General features: G+C 43.3%; 1 protein-coding gene across 1 annotated transcript in view; it reads right to left on the bottom strand.

Moving 5' to 3' along the window:
* smchd1 (structural maintenance of chromosomes flexible hinge domain containing 1) overlaps positions 1-19,787 on the bottom strand; it is a 32,302-nt gene that overhangs the window by 8,629 nt on the left and 3,886 nt on the right. The window contains exons 4-35 of the mRNA XM_062520773.1: positions 19,635-19,717; positions 19,373-19,506; positions 19,150-19,264; positions 18,853-18,972; positions 17,407-17,573; positions 16,929-17,022; positions 16,388-16,601; positions 15,946-16,063; positions 15,657-15,840; positions 15,143-15,214; positions 14,680-14,805; positions 12,603-12,716; positions 10,663-10,769; positions 10,492-10,574; positions 8,882-8,995; positions 8,197-8,274; positions 7,968-8,087; positions 7,235-7,379; positions 6,857-6,947; positions 6,529-6,601; positions 6,204-6,343; positions 5,181-5,312; positions 4,688-4,921; positions 3,260-3,405; positions 2,683-2,768; positions 2,401-2,519; positions 2,137-2,298; positions 1,861-1,989; positions 1,512-1,591; positions 1,026-1,183; positions 457-572; positions 192-253 (exon numbers count right to left, since the gene is read on the bottom strand). Coding sequence (XP_062376757.1) covers positions 192-253; positions 457-572; positions 1,026-1,183; positions 1,512-1,591; positions 1,861-1,989; positions 2,137-2,298; positions 2,401-2,519; positions 2,683-2,768; positions 3,260-3,405; positions 4,688-4,921; positions 5,181-5,312; positions 6,204-6,343; positions 6,529-6,601; positions 6,857-6,947; positions 7,235-7,379; positions 7,968-8,087; positions 8,197-8,274; positions 8,882-8,995; positions 10,492-10,574; positions 10,663-10,769; positions 12,603-12,716; positions 14,680-14,805; positions 15,143-15,214; positions 15,657-15,840; positions 15,946-16,063; positions 16,388-16,601; positions 16,929-17,022; positions 17,407-17,573; positions 18,853-18,972; positions 19,150-19,264; positions 19,373-19,506; positions 19,635-19,717 — 3,916 coding nt within the window. The remainder of the gene's footprint in view (positions 1-191; positions 254-456; positions 573-1,025; positions 1,184-1,511; positions 1,592-1,860; positions 1,990-2,136; positions 2,299-2,400; positions 2,520-2,682; positions 2,769-3,259; positions 3,406-4,687; positions 4,922-5,180; positions 5,313-6,203; positions 6,344-6,528; positions 6,602-6,856; positions 6,948-7,234; positions 7,380-7,967; positions 8,088-8,196; positions 8,275-8,881; positions 8,996-10,491; positions 10,575-10,662; positions 10,770-12,602; positions 12,717-14,679; positions 14,806-15,142; positions 15,215-15,656; positions 15,841-15,945; positions 16,064-16,387; positions 16,602-16,928; positions 17,023-17,406; positions 17,574-18,852; positions 18,973-19,149; positions 19,265-19,372; positions 19,507-19,634; positions 19,718-19,787) is intronic.

Here is a 19,787-nt window from a genome sequence, read left to right as displayed (position 1 = left end):
CAAATGCAGCTTAGTTATATTGGTATACCAAAAGCAAAATTTGAGTTGATATGAGCCATCTCAATCTAATTAATCGTTTTATTCGCCTTAGAGGACTTCACACAAATGTCCAGCATTTTCACTCAAGATTTCCAATTTGAATGGGCAAAACCCAAGAGGTCAAGAGGTCAAGATTGTGAGGTTGAATGTACCTGAAATACAGGCACTCCTGCTTTTCGCTCTTCTTAGGTTTCCCACACTTCAGGGTTGATGCCTGCACACAACAGAGCACATGTATAAACAACTGGGTGCACTTCTCCACAGAATAAAAGTGAAGGCCTTTGATAGGTGGGAGGGTAGAGTCCCTACTAGTCCTCCCGGCCGACACAAGCTCTTGTTTACAATGTAAAGCGACCTTGGGTTTGAGAAAGGCGCTATATAAAATAAACGTATTTATTTATTATTGTTGTTGTTTACCTCAGGTGGAGGATGCAGACCAGCGGGCGGACCCTTCCACAGCAGCATGGACACACCGGCTGGGTTTGTGTTCCTCACCGCTCCTCCATCTTCAGACACCACGGTCACTGTAAACACTACACACACACACAGACACAGACACAGACACACACACACACACACACACACACACACACACACACACACACACACACACACACACACACACACACACACACACACACACACACACACACACACACACACACACACACACACACACAGACACACAGACACACAGACACACAGACACACACACACACAGGTTAGAACGGTCTCCTATGGTCAAGGACATTATCAGAGTAAAATGGACCAATTTAGCCTAAAGGGTCTCCCTTTTGCTGTCTATGTGAAACTGCCACGGTTTCTATCGAGAGACTAACTGTTAGCAAGTGAACAAATATTGTAATATTTATATACATTAATAAGCAAACACTACAAGGCCTTTAAGAGAGCATGGATAACATGGATAGCTGGGAATAGCATTCTCCAAACAAAATATAAACACACACACACACACATCCACCCACCTGGAAAAGTCCCACCCGCATGAAACAGTTCACTGGTGTCATAGTCCACCATTAGCTCAACTGGCCTGCAGGGATCTGGCATCACATTCAGCAGCACCACTGCACCTGATATAGTGCTGGTGCTCATGCTGCCCCTGAACTCCATCTGATACTCCCCCCTGCAGAGAGAGAGAGAGAAAGAGAGAGAGAGAGACAGACAGAGAGAGAGACAGACAGAGAGAGAGAGGGGTTGAGAGAGAGAGAGAGAAAGAGATGGACAGAGTCAGACAGAGAGAGAGAGAGAAAGAGAGAAAGAGAGAGACGGACAGAAAGACGGACAGAGAGACAGAGAGAGAGACGGACAGAGAGAGAGAGACAGACAGACAGACAGACAGACAGACAGAGAGAGAGAAAGAGAGAGACAGAAAGCCGGCCGTGTGAGAGACAAGACCCATTTTAATTAATCGCTCCAAATCCCATTACGGGCTGCGTTCTCGTCTCACTCACTTTGGTGCTGTGACCTGCGTCAGTGTGAAGCTGGCCTTCCCCTCCGAGTCTACCGGTTGCGACATCACCGATGCCTTAACCTACATCACACACACGCAGAAATGCAAACGTTTTACAAACACATTAAGAGAGAAATTCATGAAAATAGTGTGGTCAAAATGATTCCAAGACAACTGGTGTGAGACTGCAGCTTTATTCACGATACCGGGAGCATGTTACTCACATGAAAGTCAAAGTAACAAGCCCACACAACTGTGGGTGAAGCCAGTTCTTATACCCTTAATACACGCACACATGGAAGATCAATAGTACAGCCCATAATACTATAGCAGAGAGCTGAGAGTGTCACCTTCAGTTGCGGCGACAGCTCCTTGACCGTTATGACGACGCGCTGGTCAGGGGAGGGGTTGTCCCAGTCATCACAGAGCTGGAGGACAAACGGCGTGTCCACACCATGACCGTTCAGCACCTGCAGGGGCTACCCACAAGACACACACACACACATGTATTTAAAGATAGGGGACAGAAACAACACGGGAACGGCTGCGTTTCCACCAAGTGTTTAATCTGAGGATAAAACTGAGACAGAGCTTGAGAGGGAGAAGGGCAGTGTTGGGTCACTCACCATTTCTGGGCCGTCCTGGATGGTGATCTTGGCTGGACGTCCAGCGTTGACTCGGACGCGAACAAACTCCTCGTAGCGCTGCCACGCAAAGCGCACCTCTTTCTGTCCAGGAGGGCAATCAATGAAGCGCAGGCCTCGCACACACACAGACTGTGTGACCGCCTGCAGGACACACACACACACACACACACACGCACAATGACTGTCTGTGGAAAGATCTTACGCAGATATTAATTGTGAAAGAAAACAGTTGACTTGCAATACCTGCCACTTAATGACAATGGAGGATTCGTCCAGTCCATCGGCAGACACACTGATAGTTTTGACCGATTCTGCAGTCAAAGCATCTGTCTTGTTGCCATACTGATCCGTGAGCTCTAAATCTATGAACAGAGACACGCAACATTGACATAATTATATCATAACAAAAGGAGAATGATCATGATCATCGTGTGTCGAGTTCAGACAAAAATACAAGCCAGTTAGAGGGGCTTCATCCTCTTCAAATGATTTGAGAAGACATTACATTACAAGGTTCCGACTCACTGATGTTGCCTGCCAGCAGCTCTCCTAGTCGGACGGACGTCTCTCTCAGTGTCACCTTCAGGCAATCTGGCTCATCGGGGCGAGGCCTGCATACCAGTAAAACACACACACACACACACACACACACACACACACACACACACACACACACAACACACACAACACACACAACACACACAACACACAGACACAGACACAGACACAGACACAGACACACACAATAGGAATGCATCAATGGGTCAGCCAACTACAGTATTAGGGTTAGAGAAACAAAATTAAAGAATTTCTTGAATGCAAGCATGGCCAGTGATATTTGGACAGTTTACCATTGGCAAAAGGACAATGGATTTCAAGCAGAAATAACATGTCGATACAATGAGGATACAACCTAGCAATTCTAACGAGCGCAACCAACAACAGAATTCCAAATATTACACACAGAATAATATCCAGCATTACAATATTTTCCCCATAGCTGAAGACATGTAGCAAAATCAACGTATAGCCGCAGCTAATAGTTGGGAAATGACAATAATAGTTATGTGTAAACCCCATTTAGAGGGCGTAGGCCATTTACACGATGATGAAGGAGGTCTCCACCGAGGGCTGGCCCTGGAACGCCACCTGGTAGAACTGCTCGCCCTGCGCCAGAGTGGGCACACACACCGAGGGCAGACGCCCCTTCGCCACGTCTGCACTCTTCAAGTTGGCACTCCAGTTCACCTGGGAGGAAACACACAGAACACACACACACATCAGCCATCATCTGTGTGGTATGCGTGTCTGTGTCTGCGCGTGCGTGTTGTCTGTGTGGTATGCGTGAATAGGTGTTTTGTTTTTATGACAAGCAGTTGTATGCAGCACTGTAATGCCCAAGACAAATTTCCCTTCTGGGACAATAAAGTTCATCTTATCTTATCTTATCTTATCAGCCAGAGATGACAAAAAACAAGCAGGAAGCCAAGGCACTCTTCTTAAGTAGGGTTCGGACCAAAGCGTCCCGACGAGACGAGCCGCGACGTTCTAAAACCTTGCGACTGCGACTCAATGTGTGTAATGCTCTGCGACGGCTTGCGACTGCTTGCAACTACGTGCAACTTCTAATTCACACCGCTGCAACTCAGTCTCGTCGCGTCGGAATCTTTGGTGTGAATTGGGCTTTATAAATAAAACCGCTTTAATAAATAGGCTAGTTCATAATTGAACATAAAAACAAAGGCAACATGTTTCGGCCACCATCTACAGTAGGCCTTCATCAGAGCAAGAGATGAACTTAACATTCCCCGCAAATGTTTGCATGTTTGCGACGAACGTGCCAATAAAGAATTAAGCAGAAAATACACGGTCAATTTTACTTAGTGATAACATGTGGGTAGCTGTGTGGCTCAAGGCCACATCACTTGCTTCCACCAACTCAAAGATATGAGTCGAACTGTTAATGCCGTGACACACTCCCGCATCTGTGCTCCATGCATGCAGTGGGCAACGAGAACTGCGTCATCAAGGCGCATGTGGGGGGTTCTGCGTGCTTCCCAACAACTGGGACTGCGCGTCAATGACGCACTTCTTTCACACGCACTCAGATGTTCACGGAGGAGCATACTGCTTGCTTAAGAGTGCAAGTCAAAAACTGTATATAATGTTTTTGCCTGTACAATAACATTAGCAAAGCACTCCGAGAGCACTCCGAGAGACACTTTGGGGGCAGCCGTGGCCTACTTGGTTAGGGCTTCGGGTTTGTAACCTGAGGGTTGCCGGTTCGATCCCCGACCAGTCCACGGCTGGAGTGCCCTTGAGCAAGGCACCTAACCCCTCACTGCTCCCCAAGTGCCGCTGGTTGGGCAGGCAGCTCACTGCTCTGGGTTGTGTGATTCACCTCACTGTGTGATCACTGTGTGCTGTGTGTTGACTAATTCGGTTAAATTGGGTTAAATGCAGAGAACTGAATTTCCCTCACGGGATCAAAAAAGTATATATTCTATTCTATTCTATTCATCTACCGCACCTTCATTTTTTGAGCGAGCTCTGGGTTGATGGGAATTTCTCGCTCTCCCTCGTCATACAGCTTGTAGAAGAGGCTTCCCAGGGTGTCGCCGGCGGTCCAGTCGATGCGCTCCAGATTCCTGATGACCATCGGAGTGTCGCCCTGCGCCTCCACCCGGAACACCTCCACACGGGTCACGCTGCGGCTGGGGAGCACGCACAGCTTCCGCTGCACACACGCCACTCCTTTGTGATTCTACGACACACACACACGCACACGTACACACACACACACACACACGTACGCACACAGACACGCACACACACCCACGCACGCACACACACACACACACGTACGCACACATACACACACACAGACACACAAGGGCACATGCGCACACACACACACACACACACACACTTGTGTGAGATCATCTGCCTATAAACGCGTTGCTGGACACAACACTAAGCAGGGCATGGTTACTAATGAGCCCAAAAGGACCATACACACTTACAGGGAGGTCAAACTCTGCCGTGATGACCTGCTCAGTCTTGATGTTCAGCTGGAGGGGTTTCCCCAGCAGCGTCCCCGCCCCTGTGTTGCTGCAGTCCACCGCCTCCAGTGGCACCTCCGGCACGCCAGCAAACTGCCAACGCACACACACACAAGCATACAAATAAGACTGCTAAACACAGCAGGACAGAGGTACAATACACACACACACCATCCTGACTTTCAGCACGGGACTTCTTCTGAACCACACACACACACACACACACACACACACACACACACACACACACACACACACACACACACACACACACACACACACACACACACACACACACACACACACACACACACACACACACACACACACACACACACACACACACACACACACACACACTTTCAGCATAGGACTTCTTCTGAACCACACACACACACACACACACACACACACATATTAAGTGCTTCAGTGTACGTAATCTCTCTTTATAGTATAACATGGCACTGACTTAGACAGTGAAGTCTTCTAACATGCCAAGTATGACAACGCTGCTGCATATGTTCCTTAAACGTAACAAATGATGCAATTTCTCTTAATACAAATTCGTGAGCTGATGCAATTCCTTGGAAATATTCCAAAAATAAAATAACTAAATTTCATGAAATTGGAAAAGGGAATGAGGGAATCTAACACTATCCGTATGTTACAAGAAATGCATTCAGTGGTGTGTTATTCACCATGAACCTCAATAAAGTATCTGTGCTTTTGAGCAAACACAGACGAGAGTGTGCTTATTACAACAGAAATTTCCTCTGTATTAGCCACAGGACAGTGTTTTATGCAAGTTAAAAGAAACAAAACCATATTCATACCATATACAACTGCCGCTGTGAATTAACCTCATAGCTGAAGACATTTTGCTAAATTAATCTATAAATCGTGGCTAATAAGTTGTGAAATTACGGTATGTTGTGGGCACGGAGTTCATTTGAAGTGTTCCTACATACTGCAGTACACACTTACCTGGCAGCGCACGATGAGTTTGGAGTGTGTGGTGATGTTCTCGGACTCGTCCAGAACCTCCACTTTGAAGCTCACGGCTGTTCTGTTCTCCACGGTGATCAGCTCCTCCTCTGGGAGAACCCGCAGGGTGTGGGGGAGACCTGGCATCCAACACACGCGATGAGTGCCATGGTGTTGGGTATTCTAATTTGCTGAGTTGTAATTTGTAATTTTGGGGGGGATTTCCTCCCCCCCTTCTCTCTCCATCCTTTTTTAGTGTCTATTATGACAATAAACTTTGAACTTTGAACTTAAACTTGACAATGTCTGTGATATTTGTCCTTACCCGGAAGCATGCTGATCTGCACAGACTGCGAGTCATATTTGAGGCCTTCTAATACAACCTTCAATGTGTGAACCTGCAGGCAACAAACATACAATTAACTCAACTAATAGTATTATAGTTACTGTACATTCATTTTGGCTGGCCTGATCGATACTATACATCAAACAATGGACAGAAGACAATATTTCTGACTGACTTCGACTTAACTACATTACATCACATTACATCATTATCATTTAAATGAAATAATTCAAAATAATTTCATGGTGAGTATGTCGAGATTTCATCAATATCTGACATTAAATTAATATTCTACATACGTTCTCACCTTGGTTTTTAATGAGCCTTTGGCTCTTACACCTTTGATGGTGAAAGTCGTTCCGTTGACGGCAGTGCCCTCATGAGTCACCGCCAGGGTGCTGAAACACACACACACACACACACACACACACACACACACACACACACACACACACACACACACACACACACACACACACACACACACACACACACACACACACACACACACACACACACACACACACACACACACACACACACACACACACACACACACACACCATTCATATAACAGTGTCCACTTACTCATCTAAGCACAGCTGCAGGACTGTGTGTAAGACAGACTGATGGGGGGAAGAGTAGAGACAGGAGGAGCCAGAGGGAAAGATGGAAAGGCACACACCTGCATTCCAGTTTTGGCTTCAGGTCGGATGGGGGACGGGCCGGGTGCCCAAATTCATCTTTGAGCTCAAGCGAGAGAGAGAAGGGCGCCCCCACCTGGAGAGGCGAGGACACGGCGCATACTGAAAATGTCTCCGCATCACCCTCTGAAAGGAAAATGCAAAACAATCTGATCAACCAGATGTGAACATGAAAAATATTCATGTTAACAACTGATATAGACTGGACCACTAACTGGGGAGTCTGTGCTTTATTTCTACTGCACAAGAGGCGTGATCAATGGGCATAGTTATAATGACTCCGTACGCTCGGACAGTCCTTCAACCAATCACACCAATGATCCAGGTGCGTCTTTTGGATAAGCTAGTTTGTGACTGAACCCAATACAAAGGTTGTGGACAGGAATCAGATGAGATAGATGTGCAGGTTTCCAGCTTGAGCTGCCAGGCGAAATCCAAATTCTCCGGCATGTCAGACAGGGTTCACCCAGCCTAAACTGTCCCGACAGGTCTTTGGTATTATTTGCCCTCAATGGTGCATTCCAGGCAGCGCTGCCTTCAAGGCACTACTCCCCTCAGTTTAGGGGTAGGATGAGGGTTGAGGGGGTTAAGGTTAGGAATAGGGTAAAGGTAGTAGTAGCCTTTAGGCTGTGCTGCCTGGAAGGTGCCGTTGGGGGCAAAAAACACCATTGAGCGTCCCAACAACGGTCTAGTTCATGAAGTGCAGCAAAGTACCTGTTAAGGTGAAGTTGAGAGTGTAGTGGGGCAGTTGCTGGCCAGCCCACACGCTCGAGTTGTTCTCATTAAGTACCGTCTGCAGATGGAGCGTGTACTTCCCCAGCTTGTTCAGATTTTCTACAGAAAAACCAACAACACGTCATCATGAAGCATTTGGCTTAGTACATAAAATATATACTTTATAACAACTTGTTTTCTTTTAATGGCACTGAAAGCAATGATTTACCCATTTTTTTAAACCAGTAGTCCCATTTGGCAGAGTACACCCCGATGTGAGAATTTGTTTGGATATCTCCTTTGGGGGCTGAGAGAAGAAAAAAGATGTACAGACAAACAGCATCACACAACCATCCACTCAGACATACTTAATCATGTTTATGGTTATGGTTGTGGGATTCATTTGGCAGACACTTTTTTCCAAAGCGACATTTAAATAAAAAACAACACAATAGTTAAATGTAATGTTTTAGACTACATTAAGGAGAATAGCTATAATAAACAGCAATGTCAATGTAATTAATAATGAAAATGAACAATGAAAATAAACAATGAATATAAAAGAGAATTGCTAATAACATTCATGTCCATTCAATCATATAATAACAACAACAATGGAATGGTAAGGCTACAGTAAGGAAAATAGCAATAATAAACAGCAATGTCAATTCAATCAACGGCCTAATGAAAATAAACAATACCATCATATACAAACCATAAGAACCCATACAACCCATAAGAAGCGCTTAATAAACTAAGTGCATGTTGAACAGATATGCCTTTAGACCCCCCTTGAAAGACCCAAAGCTATCACAGGAATGATCATGGTCACAGTACCTAACATTACAATGTCAATAGATGATTCATGTGTAGATCTACACCAAAAACCTAAACCAAGTGTCAGATACACTCACAGTGCCAAATGACTTTGAGCTCCATGAGAAACTTCCGCCCTGCAGTGTTGCTGGCTACAGGTAGCTTGGAGATGGACTCTCCCTTCTTATTCAGAATCTCCACTTGGATGGGACCTGTGTGAAAACAGCAACACAATTACCGCATTGGTCCGAATATATGACAAGGTTTTTTTTTTTTAAGTGGGGTCATCTTATATTCGGGGCCTAAACAAAAAAAAAATCTGTATAGATGGCGCCATATTGCTATTTTTCACAACAGTGGCACAAGCCTGAATGATGGAGAGACCAAGAGATCATCTCGAGCAAATTTGGTTTAAAAAGTAGGTATAGTTAACCAACAAGTGAGAAGGAGCTATGGAGGCTATTTGGAGATTGCTAAAGAGCTAAACGCACCCACCAACTTCACAACTAGCCTTATAGGCCATACCAGTCAATTTAGCTCAAAAAAGGGCCAAAACTTAAACTAATTGCAATAGTAATGGTTCATACTTTTTATTGATCCTTAAACCCTCCTGCATCACATATTAAAAATCTACCCATTTATATTTAGTGGAACATACTTTTATTCAAGGTCAAAGGTAGCAATTTCCAATGCATTTTGCCATTGGGATTTACTACTGGTGAAATGGGTAACATTTTAAACTATATCAAATTGAAACTTTCACAGTTGTTTACTCACATGAAGGCAAATATTTTTTGTATTGCAAGTTTTCTTAAATGTGATGTTTAGATATGCAAATGAGACCAGTTTTACCTAAATATGCAATAATTTGCATATATTTCTAGAAAACTAAATCTGAACGATAGGTACAGTCAGCTTCAAAATAATTGCTGCATTTTGCTTCTATATTAGAAACCAAAAGCCTATGCAAAGGGAATATTAGATATTACTTCATATCACCTCAGAAATAAGGAAATCAAGTCAGGTCAAAATCAATGCGTTTCAATGGAAGTACATTATAGAACAAATGATTGTCAATGATATGGTATGATGGAAGTATCTCAGTGCATGCCAACTCACTTGATATGTTGTCTAAATGTCAATGAATTTAGGGAGGTTTCGACCGAAGGTCATGCTGACTTGCTTTGCTCTACTCTGTGCTTTTCTTTAATAGAAGAACCTTCTTGTGTCGAAGAGCTCAGAGACTGCTTTGGAGAGGGGAGACTTCTCCTCTCTGGTCACTCTCTCCTCTCGGCCGGGAGTCGTTGCTAAAACCTATACTACTTGTTTGTGGTTCTTGTGTCTTATAATATTAGGAAGATTTTCCTGACAATTAACATATTACTGTATTAGTTTATAAGTAATTTATTTAATGTATAAATGCATCCCAAAAGATGAATGAAATTGATCTCATGATTAAATCTAAATGGTATTAAACAGCCTATAAATTAATTCATCCAATGTCTTTTATACTATATATATATAAAGCAAGATGGTCTACAAAAAGTTAATGATATTTTCTTTCAAAAATCTGGGGGGGGGGTTGTCCTATATTCGTGCCAATACGGTACTCAGAGAAACAGGTGAAGAGACAGAGAGAAAGAAAGAAAGAAAGAAATCAGAGACTCAGAGCAAGGGCAAGGGAGCATGTGTTTGTGTTTGTGTTTACCCATCGGGGTGCCAGCAGGCTTAGTTGCGTAGTCAGACCATGGGTTCCCTTCAGGCCAGGTGACCCTCAACTCTATGGGTAGCCTGAGCAGAACCAGAAACAGGCATAGTTATCTCAACACAGACACAACTATACTCATTTAATATAATATTCAAATAATATTTTCCTCACTTGGCTAATTCATCTTCAATGATTTTCTTGATAGATGCTGCCGTAGCCTGCCTGTCAATCTTGAAGATAGGAATGGTTCGGATTTCATCATACAGCTCCTTTGGTTGCTATGGAATCACAGAAGGAAAACAAAGGCACATGTGGCGAGTAGTGTTGCTTTCGTCATCGAAAATTATGACTAAATATCGTCGTCAACGAACTTTTTTCACGTGACGATAACGAGACGAGACGCAACGTAAATGCTGGCCATGTGACGATGACTATAATTAAATGTATGAGGCAATATCGTTGACGAATAAAAACGAGACTAAATGTGGTTTACAAAATAAAAAAAACATGCTAACATCTCTCTTCATTTTCGAAGACCAGAAGGACAGGAATGTTATAACATTATTTTGTGTCGTTTAGTCATGTTAATATTTTGCAGTAGGATTTCTGTTTCCTGCGTCTCACTTCAGGGGCGCATCAGGTTGCATGGTCTGATTATCATACCAGAGGACCAGCGTTTTTCGTGGGCCTGTTGGTCATATCCGGTGCTTCTGTCACTCATCTGATAATATTTGATCATGTAGCAAAGGAGCGGTAGATGTAGCCTATCGCTATCGCTAATAGAAGCTAATATAGGCTACGTTTGTTAGATTGGCAACTCTCTCAGTTCAACTTTGCACTAGGCTACTTATCTCACCTCCTCAAGTAGATCTAATTCAGATGAAAATGTTAACAGGCAACTGCAGATTTTATTAAGTTTAGCTTCTGTCCAGCTCATGCTGGCGCTGTCATATAGCCCACAATAATAACATTATTCCACCGATCAGCAACGAAGTTCTAATCAGCACATTTTTAATGGAACCTTGGCTTAGTAGGCTATGTTGTGTGGGAATTGCAAGAAAACTATTGAAAACAATTCCTTACCAACCACAGAAGTGCGCGTGTGTCGTTTATTTAAACGGTAGAAAGACTGAATCAAAGATGGTGCTGTTCGTCAACAAAGCAGCATGGAGTTAAAACGTAATTTAAAGTCCCACGCATTTAAAGGGGCAGCGATCACTTGAGGCATAGGCCTGTAGCCTACCAAAACTGTGATGAACGTGAAATGCGTTTTATAGGCTACAAAACACTGCATTAAGATGACAACTGTGTGTAACCACGCGTATAGCCTACCTAGTTAATGGTGAAATAGCATCCACATTTACAGCATTCAATAGCCTAAGGACAACTTGATCTTAAGTTAAATTGTTCTCAGAAAAGGAACAGCAGGTCTACAGAATATTCCAAATAGTCCTTTCATGGTGACAGGGGGAGACCAAACTCTGTGTAACATACCTGATTCCACTGTCAATGTTCAGTGCCTATGTAACCTGTAATATTTGTAATTTTTTAATCCATGAAAATTAACCAAAATGTATCATTTCCTATTAAAGGGGTAGTTCAGAATTTTGGACATAGGACCTCATTTCCAGGTTAGCCAGTGTGATATTTATCAGTGGAGACCGTTATCTGCACATTTCATCCAGTCCTAGTTTCAGAGTTCGCTGGTGCTATAGTGCCTGCCACTAAAAACAGTCTTACCCAGTATATGGAGGCACAACCCCTTTTAAATAGAATTGCATTAATAAAAAGATGCTAAAATCCAATGTTCATTGACTAAAACAAGACTAAAAGTCATTAGTTTTCGTCAACTAAAACTAGACGAAAATAAGACTAAAATGCTCATACTTTTAGTCGACTAAAACTTGACTAGACTAAAAGAGTATGAACGTGACTAAAACTGATAAAAACTAAAATGACAGCTTGACACAAAGACTAGACTAAAACTAAAACCAAAACAGGCCGCCAAAAACAACACTAGTGGCGAGAGATACTCATGTAAACAGCAACAACAAACAACAAGTAATTTGCTGCTGTAGAGTAAAATTACAGGATGTGGCCTCCTTCCTCACCATGGCGATTTGGACATAGCCCCCCGTGGCAAAGACATCACCCTCATGGTCTCCATACAGCAAGAACTCCTTAATGGTGCCAAAAATCACGGGGAGAGTCTTCACAGACTTCACCTGAGGGAAAAGGCCAGTAAGCAGATGGTCAGTGAGCAAGCAAGCTATCTCTTTCAAAGAGCATTAGAGTACCTAATGACTATTGATTTACATGTATGGTCAGCATTGCTTTTTAAGAAACAACAATAGTGTTTAGGTCAGCTAAAGACAGTACTTGTCAATGCACTTAAGATGTTTCAGGAAACATACTGCAAGATTAAGGGTGTGAATCTTCACTTGAGGGAAAAGGCCAGTGAGCAGTGGGCAGATGGCCAGTGAGCACAGAAGCTATCTCTTTCAAAATGCATTAGAGTGCCTAATGACTACTGATTTATTGATTTAGGGTAAGCATTGCTTTTTAAGAAACAACTATGCTTAGGGGGGTAAGAGTAAGAGTTGCGGGGGGAAGAAACCTTGGGCAGATCCACGGCTCAAGGGGCCAACCCAACTGCCTGGGGTCGTGCTAGTAGAGGGAGCCTGTACGTGTGTGTGTGTCAGGGGCAGGGGAATCCTAAGGACAGACATGTGTGATGTCTTGGGTGGAGTGATGGTGGGACAGTTTACCACATTAAAACAAATTTCGGTGCACAATACAAATTCCCTTGTAAAACTAAATATAACATGATACATACAGCTGATCAAACTCATGTGCAGCCTGTCATATGTTAGAGATATTGGGGGTGTGGGTTGTATTTAGCTAGTATGACAAAGGAAGTAGCCTAGGATACAAAAATAAGTCTGATCTGTATGATGTGTTTAAAACATGACAATACTAATGTGTCAGTACACCTGACTGTCATCACAAGACCCAACAGATTGTGTAGGCTACTCCTGGAACGCAATTTTTCAATAGATAGCCATAAATTTACTTTTTATTCACTTCATATCTGTGACGGTGGCGAACGTGATGGAAAGATTGGCTTAGTCCACGTCTGAAATACACTGGCAAATGGCAACATTCGTCCTATGTTGTGCAGCTAGGCTATTTGTCCCACCTGTCTGTGTCATTACCGAAAAAATAAATAGCAACCAAGAATTCCAAGAATTTAGCTTCTTGGAAGGGTGAAGTAGGCTACATGGGCAAAGGAAAAGGAAAGCCCAATAAACTGGCCAGATCACGAATCAATTTCACTACCGTTGCGCTGACTTTTGGTGGTGGTGTGAGCTTAATCAATTCCCTTCACAAATGTTCCCACCAGTAGTTAAAAAAAAAACAAAGTAGCCTTGGCCTAAACATTTTCTGCATCAATTATTAAAATGTCTGCATATATGCATAATCACTTTCTTTCGCATTGCAATGAGTCATGAAGATCAATATTTTCCTCTATGAACATTTGCCCTGTGCAACATTCTCTGCATGCTTCCCATTCTCTCTTTCACGGTTTTAAATATTTAAAAGCAATGCTGTGTGCTGCAAAAACTGGTTGCTATGACACTGGTTTCAGACTACCACCCAAACACATCCTTTTGAAACTACGGTACACACTTCTTACCCAGCAAGGACACCCTCCAATCCTGCAGCATTCTGAGACCAGAAGCAATAAAATAGGAAGACACAAGAAGTGATATTGGTGGCCAGCAGCAGCAGCAGCACATGTTGCTCTTTAGGCTCACAAAGTGCTGACATGGCAGAGAACAATGCTGCATAGAATAAATCAATCGCGCAGCATTGCCCCCAAACTAAAATATCTCCCAAGAACATTTGGTCTGGGCGTACTATTTCATCATCTCTGGTGTGCGACTGCTGGGATAATAGACGACGGCCATAATACAAGTGACAGTGAAGGTTAGTGCACACATGGCTTGTGGAAAAGGCACAATTCTGAGAAACAGCCTCCCCAGTGAAGTGACTGTTGTGCTAATGTTGTGTTAATATGCTAATGTTCTCTCCTAGCGAGAGCATTGCAGAGTCACTTGAGGACAGAGGTGGCTCACATCAGAGAGGGTTAATAAAGCGGATAGTAATGAAGGATCTTTGGCTCACATGTTGGCCCACTTTGTAGGTCTTGCCATCCCATTTGATGGAGCTGAACTGCGCCCAGGGATACTGGTGCCTCTTGGTGCTGATGTCTGAGCGGGTGGTCACACCATGGAATCCCGTGAACTTGATCTGCTCACACACACACACACACACACACACACACACACACACACACACACACACACACACACACACACAAAAAGAAGCCACACACACACACAAAAAGAAGCCACACACACACACACACACACAAAGAAGCCACACACACACACACACACACACACACACACACACACACACAAAAAGAAGCCACACACACACACACACACCACAGGTCAGGTCAGGTCAGTGCATTTTCTTCAAAACTCACTGAAAAGGTATGATGAAATCTATTTCAAGGTCACCGTGTGTCTTAATTACATCGTGCTGTAGACTCCTTTGGTCTAAACAGAGAGACATACTGTACCTGCTTATCATACTGCTCATGGCATTCCTTCATCCAAGTGGTGAACTCCCTCTGAATCTTAACTCTCTGGTCCTGAGGGCAAGAGAAAAGACTCAAGTAGGAACAGAAACTACAGAAGAAGAAGAACAGGAAACCAGGGGTTCTAAACTTGTCCAACCAACGGAAAGCTAATTGTGGCAGCTATGAGTGTACCAGGGGGGTTTCATGTCTGTATCAGGGATGGAAATTAAATATTTTGCTCACTTGTGGCTGGTGCATTCCAAAATCTACCAGCCACTCAGCTTTTTTTACCAGCCACTAGAAATACTGTGTGAAAATGTGATATGATTGTAGTAACCAAAATTATCACGATTATTGCCATTGTTGCAATATGACTAAAATTGCTGTTGTTAGAACTCATAATTGACCTGCCCTCGATGCACAGTAGTAACAAAACTAAAATAGTAGGCTATGCACTATGCAGGCCAAAATTCACCCGCATTTGGCTAAAATCCATCCCTGGTTTGCATGTTACCTGGCCATTGATGACCCGGGTGAAGATGGTCTCCCTGTCTCGCAGCTGCAGTTCCAGGTCCATGAAGGTGAGCTTGTTGGTGCTGACAGGGAAGCAGTCATTGGTGAACAGAACACCCGAGATCCGATTGTAGCACTCTGCTGGTACGGATCCTGCTTTCTTTGGGCATGCACACCACTCAAACCTGTGCAAAGAAGCCACACGTTTATGTAAACACGCACAAACCCACAGACATGTACCAGGCTTATATGAATTCCTATATCAATGTTGGACTCTGCTGGCAGCTTACTCAGCTACAGTGGTGTAAGGAATCAGCCTGCCATTCCAGAAGCATTCAAAAATAGGCCTCTTGCCCCGTCCCACTGGATTCAACACTAAACATTCATCGTCTTCTTCATCGGCTGGGCCTACAAAGACACGCACAAAATGAACAGTTACAAAACTAAATAGTACTCACAAAAGAAATAAATCAAGATTAACCACTGACTCATTAAAGATGAGAGCGCTCAAGTGGTAGCTTAGTGTTGATGTTGAGTTGTGGATCTGTCCGAGGTTTCTTCCTATATGCATCTCTATATGCATTTCTAGAGTTTTTCCTCGCCCCTGTTACTCATGGGCTCTCTCAGAATGTTTAACACTCTGTAAAGCGCCATGAGACATTTGTAATGTTTTGGCGCAGTGTAAGTGAAATTAAATTGAAAAATTGAAACTGTTGAGCTGAAACATGTCACCTGGGCTGGCGTAGGGGTCCTGGGGGTAGGTCTCCCGGTCGTACAGGAACGGGTGGTACCGGATGAGCCCCTCCACAGTGGCCTCTCCCTGGGCCTGGGCGCGGAACTCAAAGGAGGCCGAGGTGGAATTGATGTAGAGCGTCTGCATGTCGTAGTCTACGTCGCGCAGGTTCACACGACGTGACTGCTTACCAGACTTCTCCACCAGAGAGATCTAAGAAGGAAGGAAGGAAATATAGTGAAAGGGGGTTGAGGGGGACAAAGGGAATCATTAGTGAGAAATTACAAAATCATCTCACAAATTGTCACACTGGAAAGGATAAATAAACTCATCTCATAAAAGATTTCCAATAACCTAAATAATATTTATGGACATGTGAAATGAATTATAAACACCTTATTGCCATTTATTTTTGCTTTGTATGCTAATGAGTAACAAGGCACACTTGCTCACAAATGGGTCTCAAGAAATGATGGTACAGATATTTCCACTCGGTTTACATTGAACTGAATTGATTAATCAAAAGTGCACGCATCTTACCTTGATGTCAACATTTGACTCTTTTTCAACATTCTTAGCAGACTGTCTCATATCATTTCCATGGATGCCATGTACATAATAATGATAAATGTGGCTGTGAGAAATAAGGACAAAGATATTAGTTTAACAGAAAAGAGAAGAATTCAATTCAAAAGAAGATGACATTGACTCAGGACTCAAGTCTGAGCTCAAGCTCAAGCTCACTCGAGCATACATCAGCTGCACCAGCAGCGTAACGGAAGCGTTGTTCGCAACATGTAAAATCCATTTTAGAAGACTGGTCTATTTACGCGCCACTGTTGCATTTGGTGTAGCTACTTCCATTGATTATAGTGATTATTAACTGCTGCAGCATAAGAGTCACGAAGAAACGCTTCAGTTACGCGCCTGGTGTAGCTTCCTTGTAAGTGTACATTACAATGTACGTAGTCAAAGTGCACTGTGCATGCGTGTATGGCCATCTGTGTCTGTGACTCACGCCAACTCTCTGGTCCACAGATCAAAATGCTGCTTGAGGTAGGTGATGTGGTCTGACTGGATACCAGTGATGACCACTGCAGTGAAACTCTCCTTGCCTTCCTCCTCCGCAATAAGGGCCTGCAGGAAGAGCTCCTCCTCCGACACAATATGGGCACAGTCGCCAGGCTGAGAGGGGCACAAAGACAACCAGCTGTACGAGAGGACTTTGCAAAGAAACAACTACAACAACAACAACAGCAGCAGCAGCAGCAGCAGCAGCAGCAGCAGCAGCAGCAGCAGCAACAGCAACAGCAACAACCCAGTTGAAAATACATGAGAACATTCACAACAGCTTGTCATTTTGTGTAAACCCTGTCAGACGGTCTGAAATACTTCACTGACTGTACAAGTGAAAAATATCTGGGAAGCATGGATTGAGAGAGAATTGTGTGAGTAAATTATTATATGTGAGCCAGTCTGCAGGCCAAGGTTATGGTCAACTTCTTTGTTGAGGTCACTGTGACTTCTGTATCCAATATGCTTAGCTCCAGTTGTATTCTCAGTCTGTGGCATTGCATAGCATTCTGCAAATTATGCTTTCATAAACTGCCACTAAACTTTGAATAGTTTTGGTCTGCCTTTGAGCTTTGCATAAACAAACAACACCAACTACATGGTCCAGAATTGAAACAAGCAACAACAACTCCAACTGCTAGGTCATAAATCTAAGGATGGTTTTAGAATGGCACACTCATAAAAAGCATTCAGATTCAGAGATAGGCTACTCTGGCAGCTTCAGCTATAGACACAGAGATACAGACTGTGACTTTTCTGATGTCATACGCTGTTTCTGGAGAGTCACACCGTTGCAAATTTCATGTGAAAATGAATCATACCACAACCATTCCATCTTCTGTCACCAAGTTCTTAGATGAACCATAACATTAACTCAAAACAGACATTACTGTTAGGCCTTTAATATACTGATCTGTATAAAAAAGGATGCTCGTCTTTTCTCAGAACACCACCAAGAAATGTGATGATTCACATGAAAATGCATCTATGCTTAAATCATGCTTGCTGCTTGTTTATCACAAGCATTGTTGAATTATGTTTTTTCCTACAATCGTCCTATTTCTAAGGAAGGCCAACCTGTGGGCATGTAATTGGGCTACCTGTTTTCTACAGTAGGTATACAGGAGGCATGTTGTGAACGGGTTCTGCACTAGCTTCACTAATTCTGCCAGTGTATACAAACTCATGAGCATGGCAACTGCATTTGTATGGATTAAGAGACCATGTTAACATCATTATGTTCATTATGTGCATTAAGGGTTTTTATATTGTGCCTGCTCCTGTTATCTCCTTTTCAAATCTCTGAGGATTTGTTTCTTACATTAAATAAAATTCCTAATATCTTTAATATTGTCAATTATTCTGGAAACTGCATGCATTTCAGACACACCTTTCTGTTCCTGATGACGCCACAATAAATGTCCTCCTTGTTTTTTTCCTTCCGCTCAAAGTCCTCTTTGGACATGACAAACTCATGCACATCGGGGGAGGCTGCTGGCTTGGTGATTATCTGAAAGTTTGGTTAAGCATGAAATCTCACCATTACAAAAGCATTACAAGACTACAAAAACATCTAAATATTGAAGGATAACTATGAATGAAAATATCATCTTGAATTTCTATGGAGCACAGTTTTGTACATCGTTTTTGTTCTACAAAGTGCTCGGTAACTGCGATGACAGCTCACCCGTGCAGACTGTCCAATGTAGAACACTGCTTGCTTCCCACCAACACCAAAGAACGAGATGTCACTGTTGAGACTCCGAGGGACCGGAGGAGGCCGCACATACCCCGAATGATCACTAGTTTCACACACACACAGACACAATAAATACACTTACATCTTTCTCTCTCCCACACCCACACACTTCAAGCATTTGCCTCTGCAGGACCTGGTGTGCTGGGGTTACCTGTGAAATGTGGTGTTGTCCCGGTTGAACTTGGACAGTCTGTACACAGCCCAGTTATTCAGCTGCTTTGAGGTCATACCGCAGCCATTATCCAGTACCACTGCTGCATGTTTACCCTGGCTTTCATCAAACAACTGACACAGAGAAATATATAATGAGAAGAATGACAACAATAGACATTAAAAGGTGTATACCAAATATTGTACATTTAACTGTCTGCTAAATATTGATACTTGATAACGTGAATCCAGCACTGACATACCAGACGAATTTCAATAGTCCGGAGTCCTTCTTTGCTGGCTGTGGCTGACAAGGAATTGTCGACAAGCTCTGCAAAGGCGTAAGCTACAAAGAAGAAGAGCCCCCAAATGGCCATTACAAGGATATCTTCAATCAACTACTGAATGAGAGTGCC

Source organism: Sardina pilchardus, chromosome 19 (genome assembly GCF_963854185.1).
Source record: "Sardina pilchardus chromosome 19, fSarPil1.1, whole genome shotgun sequence".
NCBI lineage: Eukaryota > Metazoa > Chordata > Actinopteri > Clupeiformes > Clupeidae > Sardina > Sardina pilchardus.
The sequence above is the reverse complement of the archived record's forward strand: the minus strand, read 5'-3'. Positions and strand labels throughout refer to the sequence as shown.